This window comes from Limulus polyphemus, unplaced genomic scaffold (genome assembly GCF_000517525.1).
Source record: "Limulus polyphemus unplaced genomic scaffold, Limulus_polyphemus-2.1.2 Scaffold5968, whole genome shotgun sequence".
Lineage (NCBI taxonomy): Eukaryota > Metazoa > Arthropoda > Merostomata > Xiphosura > Limulidae > Limulus > Limulus polyphemus.
In genome coordinates, this window is record NW_013671578.1 from 31,567 (window position 1) to 52,199 (window position 20,633).

Genomic DNA, 20,633 nt, shown 5'->3' on the forward strand with positions numbered 1-20,633 from the left:
GTTAGGATTACAAAGAAAATCAGTAATAAACAAGTTAGAAGCTTAAGAAGGCTCACAAGCTTTAAGCCACAGTTCTTAACCCTTGGTATAATCTTGAACATCATTCTTACAAAATGATTAACCCCAGCATAATCTGGAACACCTTTTTACAAAGTGATTAACTCTCCTTATATCCAGAATGTCTTTCTTACAAAGTGATTAACACACAGAATAATCTGGAACACCTTTTTAAAGTGTGATTAACTCTCTGTATAATCTGGAACATCATTTTTACAAAGTGATTAACTCTCCTTATAATCTTGAATATCTTTCTTACAAAGTGATTAATCCTCAGTATAGTATGGAACACCTTTTTAAAAAGTTTGCCCCTGAAGAAGAAAGGTCCACCTTTCAAAAGTGCTCAGGTTATAGGGTTTTTATTCATTTTACAAAGTGATTACCGATATCCCAGATTATAAAGAGATTAATCACATTGTAAGAAAGATATCCCAGATTATACAGAGTTAATCACATTGTAAGAAAGATATCCCAGATTATAAAGAGAGTTAATCACATTTTAAGAATCTCTCTGTATAATCTGGGATATCATTCTTACAAAGTGATTACCTCTCTGTATAATCTGGGATATCATTCTTTCAAAGTGATTAACTCTCTGTATAATCTGGGATATCATTCGTGGTTTTGTAAATATTATTTTTGTTGGGTGGGGATATATTCAGCTTATTTATGATTTCAAGTGTTGAAATGTTAACCTTCTTAACAGTGTGTTCAATTAGAAATGTCCATCGTAGTTCTGTAAATCTCCCATCAAACAGCCCACTTGAGAAACTAGTGTCCTTTCCCTTTACAGTTTTGCAATATAGATATTCATTATATGGATCAAGATCATTTTTCCATTTCTGAGAGGTAGCAAAGTGTGGAAACTTTCTTAACTTCCTTTCCCATCTTTACTTATAATGGTTGTAAGTAAATTGATGAGTGTGATTAGTAGTTCTTTAAAGTTTGTCCTGACATGTGCTATCACTGAATCCTGATCATAGCAGAAATGGCAAAAATGTCCACTAAGTTTATGATTAAGAAAATAATGAATCATGAGAAATGTATCACAGTTGATATTATTTATCAAAAATGGATGCAAAATACTATGCTATATTAATTACTGGAACATTTCTAGAACTGCTGAAATTGCTGCACTGAACGTTTTCCCATTCCATTATTCAAAACTGCTAATGAATTTTGTACAATGTCTGCACTGAAACAAGGAATTACTCCATTTATTCATAAATGTAGGAAGTGATAAGACGTGTGTATATATGCTTTGTCTAGGTAAAAAATATTTCACCCAACTATTTATGATGTAGGAGCTAAAGTTACTTTTTGTACATTATTAAAATATTTAATTGTTACTAGTAAAAGTGAGTTAGACTTAAAGTTTGTGATTGACTGGCTATATTTTTAGTTAATGTATCAAAATTTATTGGTGTAGTTGAAAAATAGTCTCTTTCTTTATTGTAAATTGATGTTTTATTGTATATATTAAGATAGTGGTGTAAAGTAGGAGTTTATTGGTCAGCTTAGTATACAGAATATAAAGGGCTGCCTTGAAGATTCATCTAATTAGCATTTTGTCTTACAGTGCGAGATATTGTAGGCATTGAATCCCACACTGGCCGTTTAATGTTTGTGAATTCTGAGGCAGATTTTGAAGAAAACGTTCCTCTAAGAAAATTCATTTTAACAAGGTGGGTTGAACTGAGATAAAAAGATCTCTGAATATAAAACTGTTATGGAGTTTAGTACATGCAATAGCTGTATTTGTCTGTACAATGGACCCTTGTTAGTCTGTACATGAACAGTCTGGATTATTTACAGTCTATTTGGTTTTTTATGTAGACAAAACTTCACAATGGGAAATTTAATCAGTAATAGGTATGTTCATGTTCTGAATCTGAACAGCTATTTCTGATAATAAACATTCATTCTCTATGGATACATGATTCAGAAAACTGATCATGACTCCAAGAGAGTCAAGAAGTGTTTGATCAGAACAGGAAATGAGGTGATAATTAGTGACCTCAAAACACATGCCTTTGTAGAGGGTACTGGTGGGGCAGTTGTTCCAAGGACCTTCACAGTAGGGCTGTTCTTACTGTAACAAATACTGAGAGGTTATCAGAGTGATTTATGCTACAGTTATGTCACAGTGCTAAACAACAAAGACATGAAGGAATATCGGCATAATTAAAATGTGATGGTTCTTTAACAAGAAAGCAATACATGTACAATAAGTTATTGGTTTGAACAAAATGATGATTTATGTGGAAATAATAACATAATATACCACTTTGATTACATAATTCATACAACTGATTATGTTTAAATTATTAATCTTTACAGACACCCATTTCTTCATGTGTATATAGTAAACAAACAGTAGTAAAAGAATAATACAAGAGTCTCCTTGCATCTTTTTGTTATTTGTGTTCTCACAGACACACAGTTGTTCAGTTTTATATAGTGAACAAACTGTATTGAACAGTTATACAAGAGATTAATTCACAGACATCTAGTTGTTCGGGTATATGTAGTGAACTATCAAATTTTTGTATAGGGTCTATATTCTTTATAGTAGGTGTATGTGACTTGTTGGTGATAAATTTGAACAATAAATGGACAGCACACAATCCACTTGTTTTAAAATAATATATTCAAAACAAGCCAAGTGTATGTAAAAAAAAATCCTTACACTATTGATTACCACAGTTGAATCTAAGGCTTTAAATAGTCCTCCATTTTTTCAAAAGTCCGCACAGGCTGGTTCAGTTACTTTAGTACCCAGTTGATGAGATTAATTATTTCTTCTCTACTCTTTTATCAGGATAGAATCAGTGATAAATTCACTTATGTTACCCATGGGTTACCACAGTCTTATCCAGAGCTTTAAATAATTCTCTTTTACTTCAAAAGTCCACAGAGGCTAGTTCAATTACTTTAGAACCCAGTTAACAAGATGAATTTTTCTTCTCTATTGTTAAAATACAAGCTGTGAAACTCACTTCAAAATCATCATTATAACTGTTTGTTACCACAGTCATATCCAGAGCTTTAAATAATTGTCTCCTTTTTGTCAAAGCCCATATAGGTGTATTCAGTTATTTTAGAACACCCTTTGACAAGACAAATTAATCTTTATCTCTGTTGTTACAATATAAACTGTAAAACTCACTTTAGATATTGCCCATTACGACTAAACTGACAATCACACAGTCTTCCTAACTTTTACTTTAACTTCTTATTTGCACTTTGTATCTGCACATATTTATAACATGTGACAGAAAAATCTAGAAATATCTAGCCCTCTAATAACAACAATATTCACATAACAAGAAAAACTTACAAGCTTCAAGTAAGAAGACACCAACAATACTACAAAAGCCTAATACAACAGTCAAACTGCATATACAACGTATGACATAGAGAGTCAGATAACAAAACTTGTCATCACTATCATTTTTAAAATAATTAACTTTTAACTCTCTTGTTATGAAAACTAAATAATCATTAAATAAACAGTCTTGTATATCCAACACAAACAAACAGTATTAAAGAATAATACAAGAGATTCATTGCAACCTTTTTTTTTGTTATCAATGTTCTTACAGACACTTAGTTGTTCAAGTTTATATAGTGAACAAACAGTATCAAAATGATAATACAAGATTCATTGTAACTTGTTTGATATCAATGTTCTTACAGACACTTAGTTGTTCAAGTTTATATAGTGAACAAACAGTATCAAAATGATAATACAAGAAATTCATTGTAACTTGTTTGATATCAATGTTCTTACAGACACCCAGTTGTTCAAGTTTATATAGTGAACAAACAGTATCAAAATGATAATACAAGAGATTCATTGTAACTTGTTTGATATCAATGTTCTTACAGACACCCAGTTGTTCAGGTTCATAGTGATTTGATGGATGCCCATCTGTATCTGATGAGTAAGTGGCTTGTAGACTACCTAGTTGAAAATGAGTAAGTTTTATTCAATTTCTACAATTAAGACTATTAACATCAAAAAGAATTTAGACAATAAAAAGAAAGCTTCCCATATCAGGGACCAGATGAAGTTAGAAAATAGTAAATAGGCATGTGAGTAAGAAAATATTAATAATTTGATAAATGTGGTATTTAGTTGATATGATTAATGTTTATATTTATACTAAAATTATTAATATAACAGAAGATGTTTTTCTAATGTTTTTTTCATCAGTTTCTAGTGAAAAAAGAAGTTTTATAACACTTGATGTATCATATGTTTCTGCCCAAAGAAACTTTGTTTAAGGTTTATTTATTGTAAGTGTCAGTTTGATTGTAAAGAAAGTTTATTCCAGGCTTACTTTTGTGTGTGTGTCAGTTTGTACTTATTAATATGTACCTACAGATGGTAACACATTTTTTTCAGAAATATTACCACCATTAAGGGTGAACTTCTACCCTCTGTTGTCAAGAAGCAGTTCTATCACAGTAAGACAGAAGGAAAGAACGATATTACAAACATGAAAGCTTCAGTGACTTCTGTGGATCCAAAGAAAGGTACTTTCAGTATTTAAATACCATCTTAAATATTCAAATATTTTGAAAGTGATCATTAGGTATTGGATAATGTTACAACAATACAAGTAGTCAAAATATTTTTCATGTGGGTAATTCACTAGGGAACTACAAATCCAAGTCAACCCTTTTGGTGTGTAATTAATTACATTTTGGGCTGGTTCCTGAAAAGTGTCAGTTATCCACCAAAAACTTAAATTAGGAATTTAATCTTTTCTAGTCCTTTTTCAATATCAAAAGATGATATATTTTCTATATTTGTCACAACAATTCATGTACTCAAACACTGAACAGAAAAACAAATGACGAACATTTACTTGTACATTAACTTTACCACCTCATTATGAAACCTCTGGCTTATATTAGTATAACAGGTGATAGATACTAGAATACTGAATATATATGTAAGGTATATATAACATATAAAAATGGTAATTTATCAATAAAATTAACCTCCAATCATGTAGCTACTTACTGCGTGAGCTGACAGCCATGCATATGTAAACACATCCACTAGTTATGGTGTTGCTCACAGATGGCAGCACCACGGAGATGTGGCATGGCATTCAAGGATGTGAGGGTATTCCTGTTTGTCACAACAAATGGCTATAAATTTCTAAGTGTATATATCTGCTTGATGGTTAAGTAAACAATGAATCCATGTTGTTTTTGAAATTAAGTTCCAAAATGATAAAAATGTTTTAAATATTTTAACCGAAGTTTTTTGACATTAATATGAGAAATCATATTTTACCACAAGAGTATAATTTTATCATTCTTTACAAAAATATTATAATAAAAATGTTATTTCTGTTTTGTGGCAGACATTCACTCACATAAGAAAACAGGTGAATGGTACGATTTGTTAAGCGAGCTGTCAACAAGAAGTAATCAGTGGGGGAGTTTGGATGACTGTTACCATGGGGATCAAGTTCGTTGTTATGGGTACATCATGAAAGATGGGTTGTGTGTTCGGGCTAACACTTTGGGATCGTATGCTGAAGTTAATAGACTGGTGCTGTACAATTTTAATTCAGATTTTCAAACTAAATTTAGATATGTTTGTAGAATATTTTTATTTCAATGGAATTATGTACTGTGTTAACAGAAACACTTGATTTTTAACTCCTTAAACCCAAACGGATGGTAGGAGCCAAAAATCTCAATTTACCCATCAGACAGTGGCAGTATCTGATAACATTGATGTCCCTTTGGCTGAAAATTAGTTTAAACCATGTTATTATCCAAAAAATGAAGAAAATGGAAGTTTTATAAGATATGGGGATAATTATTATGAAATAATTCTGGCAAAAAATAACAAAAAATTATGGGTTTAAAGAGTTAATGAGATTATGTACTGTGTTAACTTAAACACTTGAATTTTAATGAATTATGTACTAAGTCAACTTAAACACTTGAATTTTAATGAGATTATGTACTGTGTTAACTGAAACACTTGTCTTTTAATGAGATTATGTATTAAGTCAACTTAAACTCATGACTTTTAATGAGATTATGTACTGAGTCAACTGAAACACTTGACTTTTAATGAGATTATGTATTAAGTCAACTTAAACTCATGACTTTTAATGAGATTATGTACTGAGTCAACTGAAACACTTGACTTTTAATGAGATTATGTACTAAGTCAACTTAAACACTTGACTTTTAATGAGGTTATGTACTGTGTTAACTGAAACACTTGACTTAATGAGATTATGTACTAAGTCAACTTAAATTTTAATGATATTATGTACTAAGTCAACTTAAACACTTCTAAAAATTTCTTAAGCTAAAATACTGTTCATAATCTTTCACAAAACTTCATTTATTGATATGAAATTTTACTTGCAAATTATTATGCATACTATATATGTTTCTTGGAGCAAAAGTTAAAAGTAGCATACTCTATTTAAATTTAATAACAGTTAATGAAAGTTGGTTAAGGTATATCTTACGTTTTTAATTTACTGACTGTCCAAATAAGAGCCAAAGAGAGCATATATGATTGTTAGTGATGTTAATATACTCAATCTTTCCATTTCTAAAGATGTCAATTCAGTCTTAAGATAAGCTACAAGCCAGTCCTTCCATAACTAAAGGTACAAAGATGTCACTTCAGTCTTAAGATAAGCTACAAGCAGTAACAGAAAGATTGGCTTATAGCTTGTCTTAAGACTGAAGAGACATCTTTCAGTAACAGAAAGATTGGCTTATAGCATATCTTAAGACTGAAGAGACATCTTTCAGTCACAGAAAGATTGGCTTATAGCATATCTTAAGACTGAAGAGACATCTTTCAGTAACAGAAAGATTGGCTTATAGCATATCTTAAGACTGAAAAGACATTTTCTGTAACAGAAAGATTGGCTTATAGCATATCTTAAGACTGAAGAGACATCTTTCAGTAACAGAAAGATTGGCTTAGATTGTTTCAAAACTGCAATGACATGAGGTGTTAAATATTTTAGTTTTTCAACCATTTAGTAATACTACTTTGTTAATTTTTCAGAATACTTGTATACTATTGTTATTTTGTAAGGTTACTAATTAATTTAATTATTTAACCTTCTACATTGCTGCTGTTAATTTGAATGTCTGTGTGTTTAGGGTTATTGTGTAACTTGTATTAATGTTAGAATTTCATTTCACAGATTCCTAAGATATGGGACAGTGTAACGGGTAACAGTGAGCGACCAATATCTGCTTCCCTTTCTCGCTCTAAGAGTCAGGTAAACCACATTTTATCACATCTTTGTATGCTTTTTAAAAAAGCTTACCTAAATGATAATTAATTTCACTGTTATTTTAGTTTTTATTTCTGTAAATACAAACAAGTATTATTTGTTTTGAAATAATAGGAAGACTAACTAACTAACTAACTTGTAACTGTTTTATTCTGTAGTTCACTATGGGTTATTTAGTCATCCCTTCTGTAATGGAAAGCATTCTATTAAATGAATGTTCTCTTTGTTGAATAAGTAGAACAGTTCTGAACCATGATGTGTGTACTGTTTTTCTGTAGGGTGGAGATGACAGTATGATAGGAGAAGGTACAAACATTGCTGACAAAGTGACCATCAAGAAATCCATCATAGGAAACCACTGCCAGCTAAAGGAGAAGGTCAAATTGTTAAACTGTGTGATAATGGACCATGTGACTGTAGAAGAAGGGTAAAAATGGATTCTAGTTTTTTCTCTGTATTGGTATTTATTTATAATTTACATTGTGTGAGCGTATCACAAGTTTTTAAATAGCACTGTTCACAACTTGAACTTGGATTGCACAATTCGAAATAAAACTAACTGTAATAGTAATATAGTTTAAAATTACAGCACATCCTAAACAAGATCCAATATAATATAAAAAGGATCATAGATTATGGTTATTCTGAAGGGATTCTTTAAAATTACTCATTACAAAGGTAAAAATAACCAAAATCGTGCATAAATGAAACTTTTTGTAGAAAATATTTCCAAGAAAACGTTTATTTCAATAAGTTATAATTATATATTCAAATTTCTTGGTGAAACAATAGAATGAAGTCTATGATTATGAAACTGTGATTAACCATTTACTAGGTCCACCCTCCAGTCCTGTATTCTCTGTAGTAATGCTTTTGTTGGGAAAGGCAGTGAACTTAAAGACTGTATAGTAGGACAACAACAAAGAGTTATGGACTTGTGTAAGTAGTCAGTTTCGAGTGCATGTTTCTAAATCAGTCTCTTAATGATAAAACACCTCTTGTTTAATCTGTATAATAATGTCACAACTTCCCTGTTATCTTCTGTTGACAACTGGTTACATCATCCAAATGTTTAGTTGAAATATCAACCATTAAGTTGACCTTAAGTTGTTGTTCCATAACATCCAAGTTGGTAAAGAATGACTCTTTTTAGATCAACAACATAATTGTTTCTGTTGGTGTTGTGATGTTTGATTACATTTGGTATACATAATAGTTGTGACATTTGATCATAGTGGTACACTTAATAGGTATTGTGATGTTTGATCACACTTGTTACACTTAATTGTTATTTTGACATTGATCACACTTGGTAAACCTAATTGTTATTTTGACACTGATCACACTATTGTTATTTTGACATTGATCACACTTGGAACACCTAATTGGTATTGTGACGTTTGATCACACTTGATATTTTGACATTGATCACACTTGGTACACCTAATTGTTATTTTAACACTGATCACACTTGGTACACCTAATTGGTATTGTGATGTTTGGTCACACTTGGTACACCTAATTGGTATTGTGATGTTTGGTCACACTTGGTACACCTAATTGGTATTGTGATGTTTGGTCACACTTGGTACACCTAATTGGTATTGTGATGTTTGGTCACACTTGGTACACCTAATTGGTATTGTGACGTTTGGTCACACTTGGTACACCTAATTGGTATTGTGACATTTGATCACACTTGGTACACCTAATTGGTATTGTGATGGTTGATCACTTGTTACAATTAATGTCTTTAGTTTGTTTTTTTACACTTGAAAGAATGAAATGCTAGTGTCAGTAAACATTATGTTTAAATTGTTTAATATTCTTGAACAAAGAACCATCACCTGAGAAAACAGCATGGTTCACTTTTATTAAAAATTAATATTAGTTATATTAGTTTGAAATAATTTTTATTATCTTTATTGTGAATTTAGGACTAATCTAAATCTATTAAACTGATTGATCCTCATGAGATATTAAGGGTCAAATCCAGTGGTACTGTGAGGATACCCAATTAATGACCTAAGGATTTTTGTGGTTTGTCTGTTTCTCATAATTAAAATCATTTGTAGAAGGTTTTTAAATAATTTAAAAAAATTCAGTTGCAAAGATATTCAACTACATTTTAATCATTATAGGTTTCAATTTTCTTGGTATATTAGTCAATTTGTTTTACAGAACTGGCTTTGTTTATTTGCATTTTTCTTTTTAGTTTGATCAGAGAGTAAGCTTACTTTTGAGAAATATTGATGAAATTTTGTATTTGAAATTAAGAGTTTAGATTAAATTAAAACAGTGTTGTAATAATATGCATCATGTTTTATATTTATTTTTAGTGCATTAATCACTTGTAATAACTACATTGCTTTCTTCTTATCCTTTCAGCTAAGTTGAGCAACGATGTCATCCTGGAGATTGAAAAGTTCATTGAAATTTGAAAATAGAAGTGGCTACTGTTCCTCTGTAGTTTGAGTTTCTCACGCAAAGGATATACCATCAACATATCTACATTCACACAACATATGTACCATCAGTACCCAGATTCACACCACTGATATACTATCAAACTCCCCACATTCACACAACACTTGTACCATCAGTATCCAGGTTCACACCACTGGAATACCATCAAAGTCCCATTAATGTGTGACAGTGATGTTGCTTAGCATTTTGAACAGGGTTAATGGATGTATGAGCTAATTACAGTGGGGAACCATATAAAAGTAGGTAATATTTTAATATTGACTTATAACCACTTATGTTGAGAGATGTACATAGTGTAGAGGGTTTAGAAATGTTTGAACGACTGTAGAAACAATTCCAATATATATATAGTTACTCTGTACTCAAGTTATAGACATCCATGGTTAACTCTAGTTCCAGTTACTAAATGTGTCCAAATTAGTTTCAAAGTTCTTTTTTTCACAATATTTTGAGCTATAAGAACAATCTTCACAGAACTGTCAAAACCTGTCATCTTGCACACCCGGGATGACTTGTTTTTTATTAGTTACTTTATCCTTAGAGAACATTACTTTTCAGAACGTGCTAGTAAGGTTTGTTTTTTAATCGACTTCTTCAGGATGAAACACCCAAGGCATATTCCTAGGACGGCCACAAGGAGCAGGACTAACCCAACAGTAATTCCAGCCACCACTCTCTTACTGGTACATACAACACCTTTATCTTGAACTGAAAGATACACCATAAAGAAGTCATAGTATTAAAATGACATAACAATATACCTTAAGTGATTAAACATTTTAAATTCTTTAGCACCAGGAGTTACCTATAAAACTTTTAAGACAAGTTTTTATGTTATAGGATGATATTCACTACTTAGCTATAATTGACCTTGAACAAGTTCTTTTTTTCATTTAAGATCAGTCAAGGAAACATCTGTATCATTGACTTTAAAGTTAGTTCTTTCTCTATTTGTCACAAGATGTTATGTTTAGAACAAGTTGAGAAAATTGGATTTTTGCCTTTCAATATACTGGAAATACAGCTCAAAATTTAACACTTAAAACAATGTTAACAATAGAAAAGCTGATATGTGAATGTATGGAAAAAAGAGTATAAATTTTCTTTTACTCTGAATAAAAATTGTTGTCATTTTGTTGAATAAGAAATGATTATGCTGTGTCTGCTGTTAATAATCCTTTATGATACCCTAAAAATAACAAGGAAACGGTTTGGAATATGGCATAAAAGAATTCCAAATTATAGTAATTCAATGTAATGATAAATCCTTTTTGCTAATTCACTTCGTTTCAGGACTGTATCATGTGATAAGTTAAATTGTAACCTGCTAATTACTAGTAATACTTGCTTTGATTGTCTTAGTTAAACCTAAAGTGATCATGTTGAAAACATGGTTTAGGAACCTTGCCTTCAGGACTATAAGCCAAGTAAATGAGAAATCACCTTTTAAACTGTATTCAGCTAATTACTAGTTAGATAGTTGTCTTATCTAAACCTTTAAGACGCATGTATGTTAAGGTCAAATCTGATATGGTTACCTTTATTGTCTTTGCCTTCTATGTTAAGCCTAAAAAACTAACAATGTATCCTTCATTTCCATTAGTTGTCAAGCCAAAAATCAGAATACTATACGTGCTACTTTCAGTAGTCATCATTATTAAGCCTAAAAATCAATGTACTGTTCATTTCTTATACTGAAACATAACATCAATATATTTGTTTGTTGCATCATTCATGTTTCCCAAGCTTCAGTGCGATATTAATATTTTTTATTATTAAACTATTAAATAATACAAACCTGTTACGTTATACTTGTCTTCTTTATTAAGCTTAACAACAGTGATACCCTCCACAATTATCTCTTTCTGTAATGGGAAATCAGGAAAGATAACAGTATCCTGAACTTGTCTTCGTTTTCTGTTTGGACCACATGACACGACCTCACATTGATCTACACAGAAGTGAACTTTCACCTGGAAACGTACAACCATGTCCTCTGTAAACTTGAAGGCTTCGAAGTTTCCTTGGAGTATTTTGGTATTTGGCACTCTCTCCAGAATTGGGAAAATTTTGGGATCAATAGGACACCTAAAAGGATAACCAATACCTTAATCTACAGTCAAGAGCATGCAGTTGAGACTGAAGTTAGTATTCAACTCTGTATTGATATAAATGTGTATCTACAATCAGTATTTCGACTAATTCCTTTAAGACCTCACATCTTTTCAAAATGGATCCTGTATATCGACAGCTTAAGATACTTGAATAATTAACCTGATTTTTATATGGCCTACAGTTGATTGCAGAGATTCATCATGCCAACCTGTAGCTATGTGTTTGGTAGATATAGCATCACCATGAACGAGTGAAACATCTTCACATGTTAAGAGTAGAGATGATTGTTAGATATTATATAAAAGCAACCATGAAATATCCAAACTCTTCACTAATGCATTGACCCTCGAAACAGATTCTCTGGCAGCATGTTAAAAATGATAGAACTTTTAAGGAATGAACTGAACTGGCAATCTCCACAGTAACAGCACTTGAAAACTTCTGTATCAGCACAACTTACTTCTAATTCGGAGATAAATACTACTATCAATAAGAAGGCGTAGCAATGGGCTCACCAATGCTTGGGAACATTTCAAGAATAATGCTTTTAAAACAACTACTCTGAGTTCTAGGATTTGACTCAGATATGTTGACAGTTCATAATATGATCACACACTACAGAAAGGATTCATGAATTACCTGAACAGACAACAGGTGAATACTCCCAACCATATATAGCATGTCAAAAAACCACAGATATAGGTGAATACCCCTACCATACATACCACAATGAGAAACCTACAGGTACAGGTAAATACCCCAACACTGTAAAGATGGCCATCAGATGCTGCCTAGTTTCACTAATTAGCAAGATTTATGATACCAAAGATGCCAAGAAGAAAGAAAAACTCATTATTATAAACCTCATTGAAAATTGATAGCTGGAACACTTGCTCTTGATATAGAAAAGAAAAAGATATACACCAAGAATAAACAGGAAGAAAATTACAGACACATAGCGATATTACCTTATATCAAAGGTCTCTCTGAAAACATTGAGGATACGTTAAAAAAAAAAAATCAGAAATGTATTCAGAAGCCATAACACAATATGATTACAGTTAGAAGACAACAAATCACCTAAAGAGCCAAAGGAGAACATAAACATTACTTACAGCATCCCTTGTGAATGTGAACTCTGATCCAATGGAGAAGCAAAGAAACTAATGGAAGATGAACCACAGACCAGAAAAAAGATAAAAGCAATGTTCCAATCACTCGTAACTATGATAATACATTCAACCAACCTAGCATGGAAGTGAGCAAACCATGAATACCATGTTAAAGCATTCAAATAAGTCTTTAATGGGACGAGTATATAACACATTAGCTTCTTTGTTGAAGTCCACATTTGAATTCCAGTCACTACCACCATAAAAATAATCCTTGGGACTTCCCTAAAACAACAGCCAAAATGTTGGATAAAAACTAGTTAAGAGTTACGGTTAGGAGAAAACTTAGTAATTAATTAATTAATAATTAGACTTAAGTGATTGTACAGACTACTAACCATTGCAACAACAATTTGAACTGTTGTTATATTTTGAAAACTTCAGTTGAGAAAGTTTATTCTAACCTAGTTTATATTATGTTTGAAATTGTTGAATTTTCAGAAATCTATCTGATCATATGTCTGCTGGTAAGCAAAAAGCCACACAATGGGCTATCTGTGCTGTGCCTATCACAGGTACAGGAATCTGATTTTTGGCATTATAAGCCCTTAGAATTACCACTGAGTCATCTGGGGGAGGCTATCTCATAATGAATAATTTATTGACATAAGTAACAATTGTCCAATGTCAAACTCTTTTCAGTATTATAAAGATTTCCTTATATCACTTGTAAATTTAAATTTCCTAAACTTCTTTATAAGACTGTTATTCCATAAATACAAAAAATTTTATGTACAAGTTTTTGTTTTCCTGAATTTAACTTAAAGTAATGTATTAATACCATTTCGTTTATTTATCCCTATTTCTTCTTTTATGCAGTTGTAGTATTAAGAACACTTATTTATTTATCCCTATTTCTTCTTTTAAGCAGATGTATTAAGAACACTTATTTATTTACCCCTAATTCTTCTTTTAAGCAGATGTAGTATTAAGAACACGGTTTTATTTATTTATCCCTATTTCTTCCCTTAAGCTGATCTAATATCAATAGGTTAAGTTAATCATCTAATTAATATATAAGCTTTATGTAAGCCTCAGCTTCTACTTGAAATTAAGCTTACCCTCTGTCATCCAAGAGTGTAATAAATTCATCACTCCTGCCATTTCTTGCTACAAGCTCTCTAGCAGAGATATCAAATATACCTAAAAGTATAAACAAGGTTTTATATTAAGTGTGAAGCAATGTAACTATTTTTATATTTTTTGTTATTTAAAGGTCATTGCTTTATTACTATGAAACAGTTTATCAGAAGTAATACTTAATTTAAAATTTTTGGAAAGTGGTTGTTGCTAAGTTAACACTTAAGGTTTTGGAACAACAATTAGGCTTAAAGTTAGAATTAAGGCATACAGTAGTGAGTAGTCTAAGAAGTGCATTTCTTAAAAATTGGATTTATAGCTTCATATCCTGCTTGGTCTGATAACCAACCAAAACGTTCGGTATGAAGAATATTCAGTTGAAAGGTGTGCTTTTTTTGTTTTGGTCTCTTTCCAGCAATCATTTTACACTACTGACATAAAGACAGAACCCTTATTATATTTAACATCAAAACTGAAGGAAGAGCTGTTAACACTGAATGAGAATTGAACACATAGCTCACATAAGGTAAAAGATAAACACTTTTATCCAGTGTATTTTAAAAGATTGGTAAGATGATTGGGTCTAGTAGTTTGCATATTTATTGGTAATAAAGTCAAGTGTGACTCATCAACTGAGGAATGAGAACCGAGGCTTCAAGTTTTCATTGTAGCTTGAGGAAGACAGTATCGTTGAATCACTTATGTTGTAAAAATACACTTGTTACAACAAGACAGGATTTTATAAACTTTTGGTTTACCCACAATCTTTTTGACATTATCACAATTTAACCAGTATCTCAAAATTATTTACAATACTGTTCATACTCAAAGGCAGAAAAATGTGTTTTTAAAATAACTTTGTGTTTCACATATATGAAATAATTTAGAATAAATAATTCTGTAAGGTATCGTGGATCAACATATATTAGTAACCATGCATAACGATAAAAAACTGGTCTACAAGATATGATAATTGTAAATAAATATTTAATGATTATCCTAATTACTTGTAATTTAAAAAATGTGTTGAGAACTCAAACAGTAGCTTTTTTGGTCATCTTAAACACGTTGTGTATATGTGTGTGTTTATTAATAGTAATTGTTTTGGTCATTGTATGGTTCTCCTTTAACAATAGTAGATTGGTTACCTTGTGCTTCATTTTGAGTATTTTGTGTTTTATCTCAAACAGATCATTTTGGTAAACTTTTGCTTTCTCTCTGACATTAGTTGTTTTGGTCATTTTGTGCTCTTTCTTAAATGGCAGTTGTCCTGGTCAACATGTGTTTTTTTTAAAAACAGTTATTATGTCGGTCATCTGCTGCTTCATTTTAAACGGTAGTTCTCCCTATCATATAGTTCTTCTTCTCTGACAGTAGTCATTTTGGTCAACTTGTACTACTTCTTTTGGTAATCTTATGTTGCCTTTCTAACAGTAGTTGTTTGGATTTCCATTAACAATTTTGTAATCATATAAACAAAATTGTAAGAGGGATAAATTAACCTGACACATTCTTCATTTAATATCGTGTTAAAAGCTATGAAGGTAAGAAACTCTACAAACAGTACCAGTGGGAGTTCAAGTTCCATTTTTCACAATACTCACTGTCATTGTTGGTCTCAATCTGAAAAGAAAGATCTTCCCCTAGCTTTGTTCCTGTAATTTCCTGGTTACTGCTGTCTGTTATCTTCAGACGAATGTAAGGTGATGGTGCTGTGGCGTTGACTACAGAAGAAGGAGTTGAACCACCACTATCAAGATAAAAATTATCTTCCATTATCTAGTAAACAGAAGTTAACTACAGAAAGAGGAGTTGAACCACCACTATCTGGATCAAAATTATCTTCCATCAATTAATAAACAGTAGGTTGAATACAGGAGGAGGAGTTGAATCACCACTGTCAGGATAAAAATTATCTTCCATTATCTAGTAAACAGAAGTTAACTACAGAAAGAGGAGTTGAATCACCACTATCGGGATAAAAATTATCTTCCATTATCTAGTAAACAGAAGTTAACTACAGAAAGAGGAGTTGAATCACCACTATCGGGATAAAAATTATCTTCCATCAATTAATAAACAGTAGGTTGAATACAGGAGGAGTTGAATCACCACTATCGGGATAAAAATTATCTTCCATCATCTAGTAAACACTGAGTTGACTACATTGTTATCAAATATACTGTAAAATGAACAATTAGTGGGTCATTAACTTTCCTCAAACAGTTAATTAATAAATGTCTTGATTAAGTGGAAAACCATATAATGGCCATCTGTACTATCACACACTGGGATTGAATCCCAAATTTAGCAGTAAGAGCTATAATACCATTGAGCCACTGGGGACTAATTTTATTCATACATGAACATAATATTCACATATAGTAAGCGATAAGTTTGAAGGATTATAACATTAAAAACTGTTTAATACCTGTGGAGGGGACAGCACAGATGGAACATTGTGTAGCTTTGTGCTTAACAACAAACAAATGCATACAGTTGCTTTATAGAGATGTTTACAGTTTATTTACAAGAAAATTGTGTATTTACAACACTACAAAGTGCAGCATTATGTATTACACGAATAAATATATGGAAATATTAATGATGGTGTTCATTACTTGAAACAGAATGATCACTGAAAAATTTAAATTTGTTATGACTTGTTGGCACAAAAAATTGAAACTTAAGTTCGACAGTCAGCCAAATACTAGAAGTTAAAAGTAGATGTATAAATATAGATATTATAATGTTAAAACTGGATAAGACTTCGAGGAACTTAGTTCATGTGTTATATTTGCATTTAAATTACCACAACATTAATATTTAGTCAAGTTCTCAAATTTACCGTACAGTGATGTTAGTGGTGCCTATCACAGTGTTATTCTTGGTGTTAATGATGCATCGTAGAAGGATCACGTGATCAACCTTTCGCTGGATGATGGGATGTTCCTGAACAACCAAAGTGTTGATGAAACTCTGCTGATCCTAAACAATAAAAGTTACTACAGACATACAGGTACAGTTTGCCAGTGTCTTCTAATTACTAGACATACAGGTATAGTTCACCAATGTTTTCTATTTACTATCTGTAGTAATTAGAAAACATTGGTGAACTATACCTGTATGTTTGTAGTAATTAGAAAACATTGGTGAACTATACCTGTATGTTTGTAGTAATTAGAAAACATTGGTAAACTATACCTGTATGTCTGTAGTAATTAGAAGACACTGGTAAACTATACCTGTATGTCTGTAGTAATTAGAAGACATTGGCAAACTATACCTGTATGTTTGAGAAGACATTGGCAAACTGTACCTGTATGTCTATAGTAAATAGAAAACATTGGTGAACTATACCTGTATGTCTATAGTAAATAGAAAACATTGGTGAACTATACCTGTATGTCTATAGTAAATAGAAAACATTGGTGAACTATACCTGTATGTCTGTAGTAATTAGAAGACATTGGCAAACTAGTACCTGTAATTACTACAGACATACAGGTACAGTTTGCCAATGTCTTCTATTTACTACAAACATACAGGTATAGTTCACCAATGTTTTCTATTCACTATAGACATACAGGTATGTTTCACCAGTCTCTTCTAATTACTACAGACATACAGGTATAGTTCACCAATGTTTTCTAATTACTACAAACATACAGGTATAGTTCACCAATGTTTTCTATTTACTATAGACATACAGGTATAGTTCACCATTCTCTTCTAATTACTACAGACATACAGGTATAGCTTACCAATTTCTTCTAATTACTATGTACATACAGGTATAGCTTACCAGTCTCTTCTATTGACTATAGACATACAGGTATAGTTCACTAGTGTTTTCTATTTACTATAGACATTCAGGTATGTTTCACCAGTTTCTTCTAATTACTACAGACATACAGGTAGAGCTTACCAGTTTCTTCTAATTAGTGTGTACATACAGGTATAACTTACCAATATACTTTTAATTACTGTAAATCTATAGGTGTACAAGTTTACCTCTTTTGTAATGCCACATTTCGGAAGTTGTAGAGGCATGGAGAACGATGTATTTCTCTGTCCTTGCCCATAGTATTTACAAGTTCTTGGTTTTGACTGGGAGAATATTTTCCCTTTAAACGGTTCCTGTGTTTCTACATGTAGTGTCATTGTATCCTGGCTACAGGAAAGTGTTACTGTAAAACAAATTTACAGTTTATACCACAAGCCATCCAATTTTCTTATTATTCAATAGTGTTTTTATCAATTCCAATATACCGGGATTTCAAGATGCGAGGTTCGCTTTGATTATAGCACCACAACTGTAGAAAAATAAAGAAAATAACAACCAATCCAATTAGCCTGGTTCATTATAGATCAATTAATAGTGTAACAACAGAACCTGACCACCAGTACAATTAGCCTGGTTCTATACAGAGATCACTTGGTAGTGTAACAACAGAACTTGACAATCAGTACTATTAACCTGGTTCAATATAGATCACTTGACCACCAGTACAATGAATCTGGTTCCTTATAAATCACTTTGTAGAATAACAAAATCAATATATTCACTCTTACTTAGATGTAGATAACCTCACATTTTGTCATTACTGCAACTAGATACCATACAGCATTTTTTGCCACATGTTATTTTTCTTCTAGCAAAGACATATATATATCATTTGACAGCATATTGCTCTGAAAAAAACAGGCAACATATAGAATTACAAGTTTATAGTGTACTCTAAAATTACAAAAGGGGGTAATATCTGTTAAAAATTTATAAAAAAACAACAACAGAGAACTTACTTCTCATACAATCAGTACGATCGTACAAATGTCTCCCGGAATAAGACACCAGGTGGGTTTTTTCAGTGATGCTAAAAGTGTCATCTCCACTTAGCCAACACCTAGCAGCAGAACTGAGAAACGTGAATGATCTGCATAAGAACTCCCTATTCCCATCACATAGTGCCTGACACTGATCAACAGTGAAAGCTAAGAGAAGTAGGTCATGCCGATCTATGTCCAGGTCTTCATGCTCTCTGTAGCTACATTGGTCTGTTGTGCCTAAAGTTACAGAAATAATTGAGTAACTATTGTTCACAAAAGGCCCAGCTGGGTGTGAAAGGATTTGTTTCGTACAACAATGTACAGCCATGGTATTTTCAACGTAAATGGAACTTTAGAAAACATATGGGTTAAACGGCCAGGCCAGAGACCCCCAAGTGTCAGATATAACTCTCCATGATTTTGAACTACCCACCAGAAGGAAGATCCCAGACTGCAGCACTTGCCATTGGTGGTAAAACATAAGAATTAACTGTCACTTGTGTAATGTACCCACAGCTAGAAGTGTGGGGGTGTTAAGTTGCAACACTCAGCCAAGCACGTTTTAGCCCTATGACACTGTTAACAATGTGATATAATATAATCCTTATAACTACATTTCTAGAATATCTATACATGTATACATAACAATATCATTTTAAAAATAATGTTATTTCTCTGATCCTAGGCTTATGAGTATCACAGAATTTAAAACTTACGTTTAACACACAGGTTATCAAAGTAGTAAACACTGTCATTAGCTGGCTTAAAGGATGATGGCCTTTGGCGTCTGTCTACTACACTTAGACGACACTGAAGGAGAATATGGTCGTACTCCCCTGAATGACAGCGAAATTCTCTCTCTTGAAGACAGAGTTCTTGACATCTCAGTTTGGTGGCTACTGCTTCTATTACACGATCGTCCATCCCAACCAGCTCTCTCCCCCTCACTTCTTCCAACGTCCAAATTCGGTTGCATCCCGCTACTGCAAGAAGATATCACCACTTTAACGTACATAGTTTACTACAACCTATTCATCAAACAGAAAGCTGAGAGATCACAAAACTAATGTGTAGACAATATCTCCAGTAAAGTTTGTCGGAAATGTTCTTAGCCACTAATTCTTCGAGGCGTCTTACAACACTAAAACTTGGCTTACGTTTCGGTGGGTAGAGCATAGGTAGCCCATTGTGTAGCTTTACGCTTTACAGCAAACTCATTATACTGGTTACAGATAGTGAGTTTCTAATTTTGTTAAGTAACTATGTTCTGCTTTAAAAAATATGTTATAGCACTCATAAGGAAAATGGCCAAAGTTTATTAAATTTTGATTACAACTTTTTCTGCTTTGAGTTTGACTAGTTCTAGTGATTAGGCGAGACCTTGGGATTAATTTCTTAACCATCTTTATGTCATGTTACGTCTCCGTTTGTTAATTAACTTTCCGTAACTTCGTTCCGACGAAACTTTAGCGACACAAGTCCTTACTTAATAAAACTGGTTTATTCTTTCCGAATATAACTTTACGATACACTTAATTTCAACAATCGTGCTAAAACAAACGCTATAACAAAGAACGTGCTCAAT

The 20,633-nt window shown here is 32.0% G+C and overlaps 2 protein-coding genes across 3 annotated transcripts in view; one reads left to right on the top strand and one right to left on the bottom strand.

The window, feature by feature from the left end:
* Positions 1 to 10,941, top strand: part of LOC106473205 (translation initiation factor eIF-2B subunit gamma-like) — a 30,617-nt gene extending 19,676 nt beyond the window's left edge. Inside the window, exons 5-13 of one of the 2 annotated variants that reach the window (XR_002613614.1) lie at positions 1,637 to 1,742; positions 3,949 to 4,038; positions 4,469 to 4,599; positions 5,442 to 5,632; positions 7,272 to 7,349; positions 7,643 to 7,791; positions 8,200 to 8,303; positions 9,753 to 10,090; positions 10,450 to 10,941. Coding sequence is in view for 1 of the 2 variants with exons in the window: in XM_013933886.2 (XP_013789340.1) it covers positions 1,637 to 1,742; positions 3,949 to 4,038; positions 4,469 to 4,599; positions 5,442 to 5,632; positions 7,272 to 7,349; positions 7,643 to 7,791; positions 8,200 to 8,303; positions 9,753 to 9,805 (902 nt within the window). In the remaining variant the exon portion in view is untranslated. Of the gene's footprint in view, positions 1 to 1,636; positions 1,743 to 3,948; positions 4,039 to 4,468; positions 4,600 to 5,441; positions 5,633 to 7,271; positions 7,350 to 7,642; positions 7,792 to 8,199; positions 8,304 to 9,752 lie in introns of both variants that reach the window. The other variant, XM_013933886.2, reaches the window with a different exon arrangement.
* The window catches only part of LOC106473204 (EGF-like domain-containing protein 2), a gene marked incomplete at its 5' end in the record, with an annotated part of 11,770 nt that continues 1,535 nt past the window's right edge, over positions 10,399 to 20,633 (bottom strand). Inside the window, 8 exons of the mRNA XM_022401689.1 lie at positions 10,399 to 10,559; positions 11,650 to 11,939; positions 14,200 to 14,281; positions 15,823 to 15,968; positions 17,067 to 17,206; positions 18,233 to 18,408; positions 19,025 to 19,285; positions 19,765 to 20,031. Of these exons, the coding sequence (XP_022257397.1) occupies positions 10,399 to 10,559; positions 11,650 to 11,939; positions 14,200 to 14,281; positions 15,823 to 15,968; positions 17,067 to 17,206; positions 18,233 to 18,408; positions 19,025 to 19,285; positions 19,765 to 20,031 (1,523 nt within the window). The remainder of the gene's footprint in view (positions 10,560 to 11,649; positions 11,940 to 14,199; positions 14,282 to 15,822; positions 15,969 to 17,066; positions 17,207 to 18,232; positions 18,409 to 19,024; positions 19,286 to 19,764; positions 20,032 to 20,633) is intronic.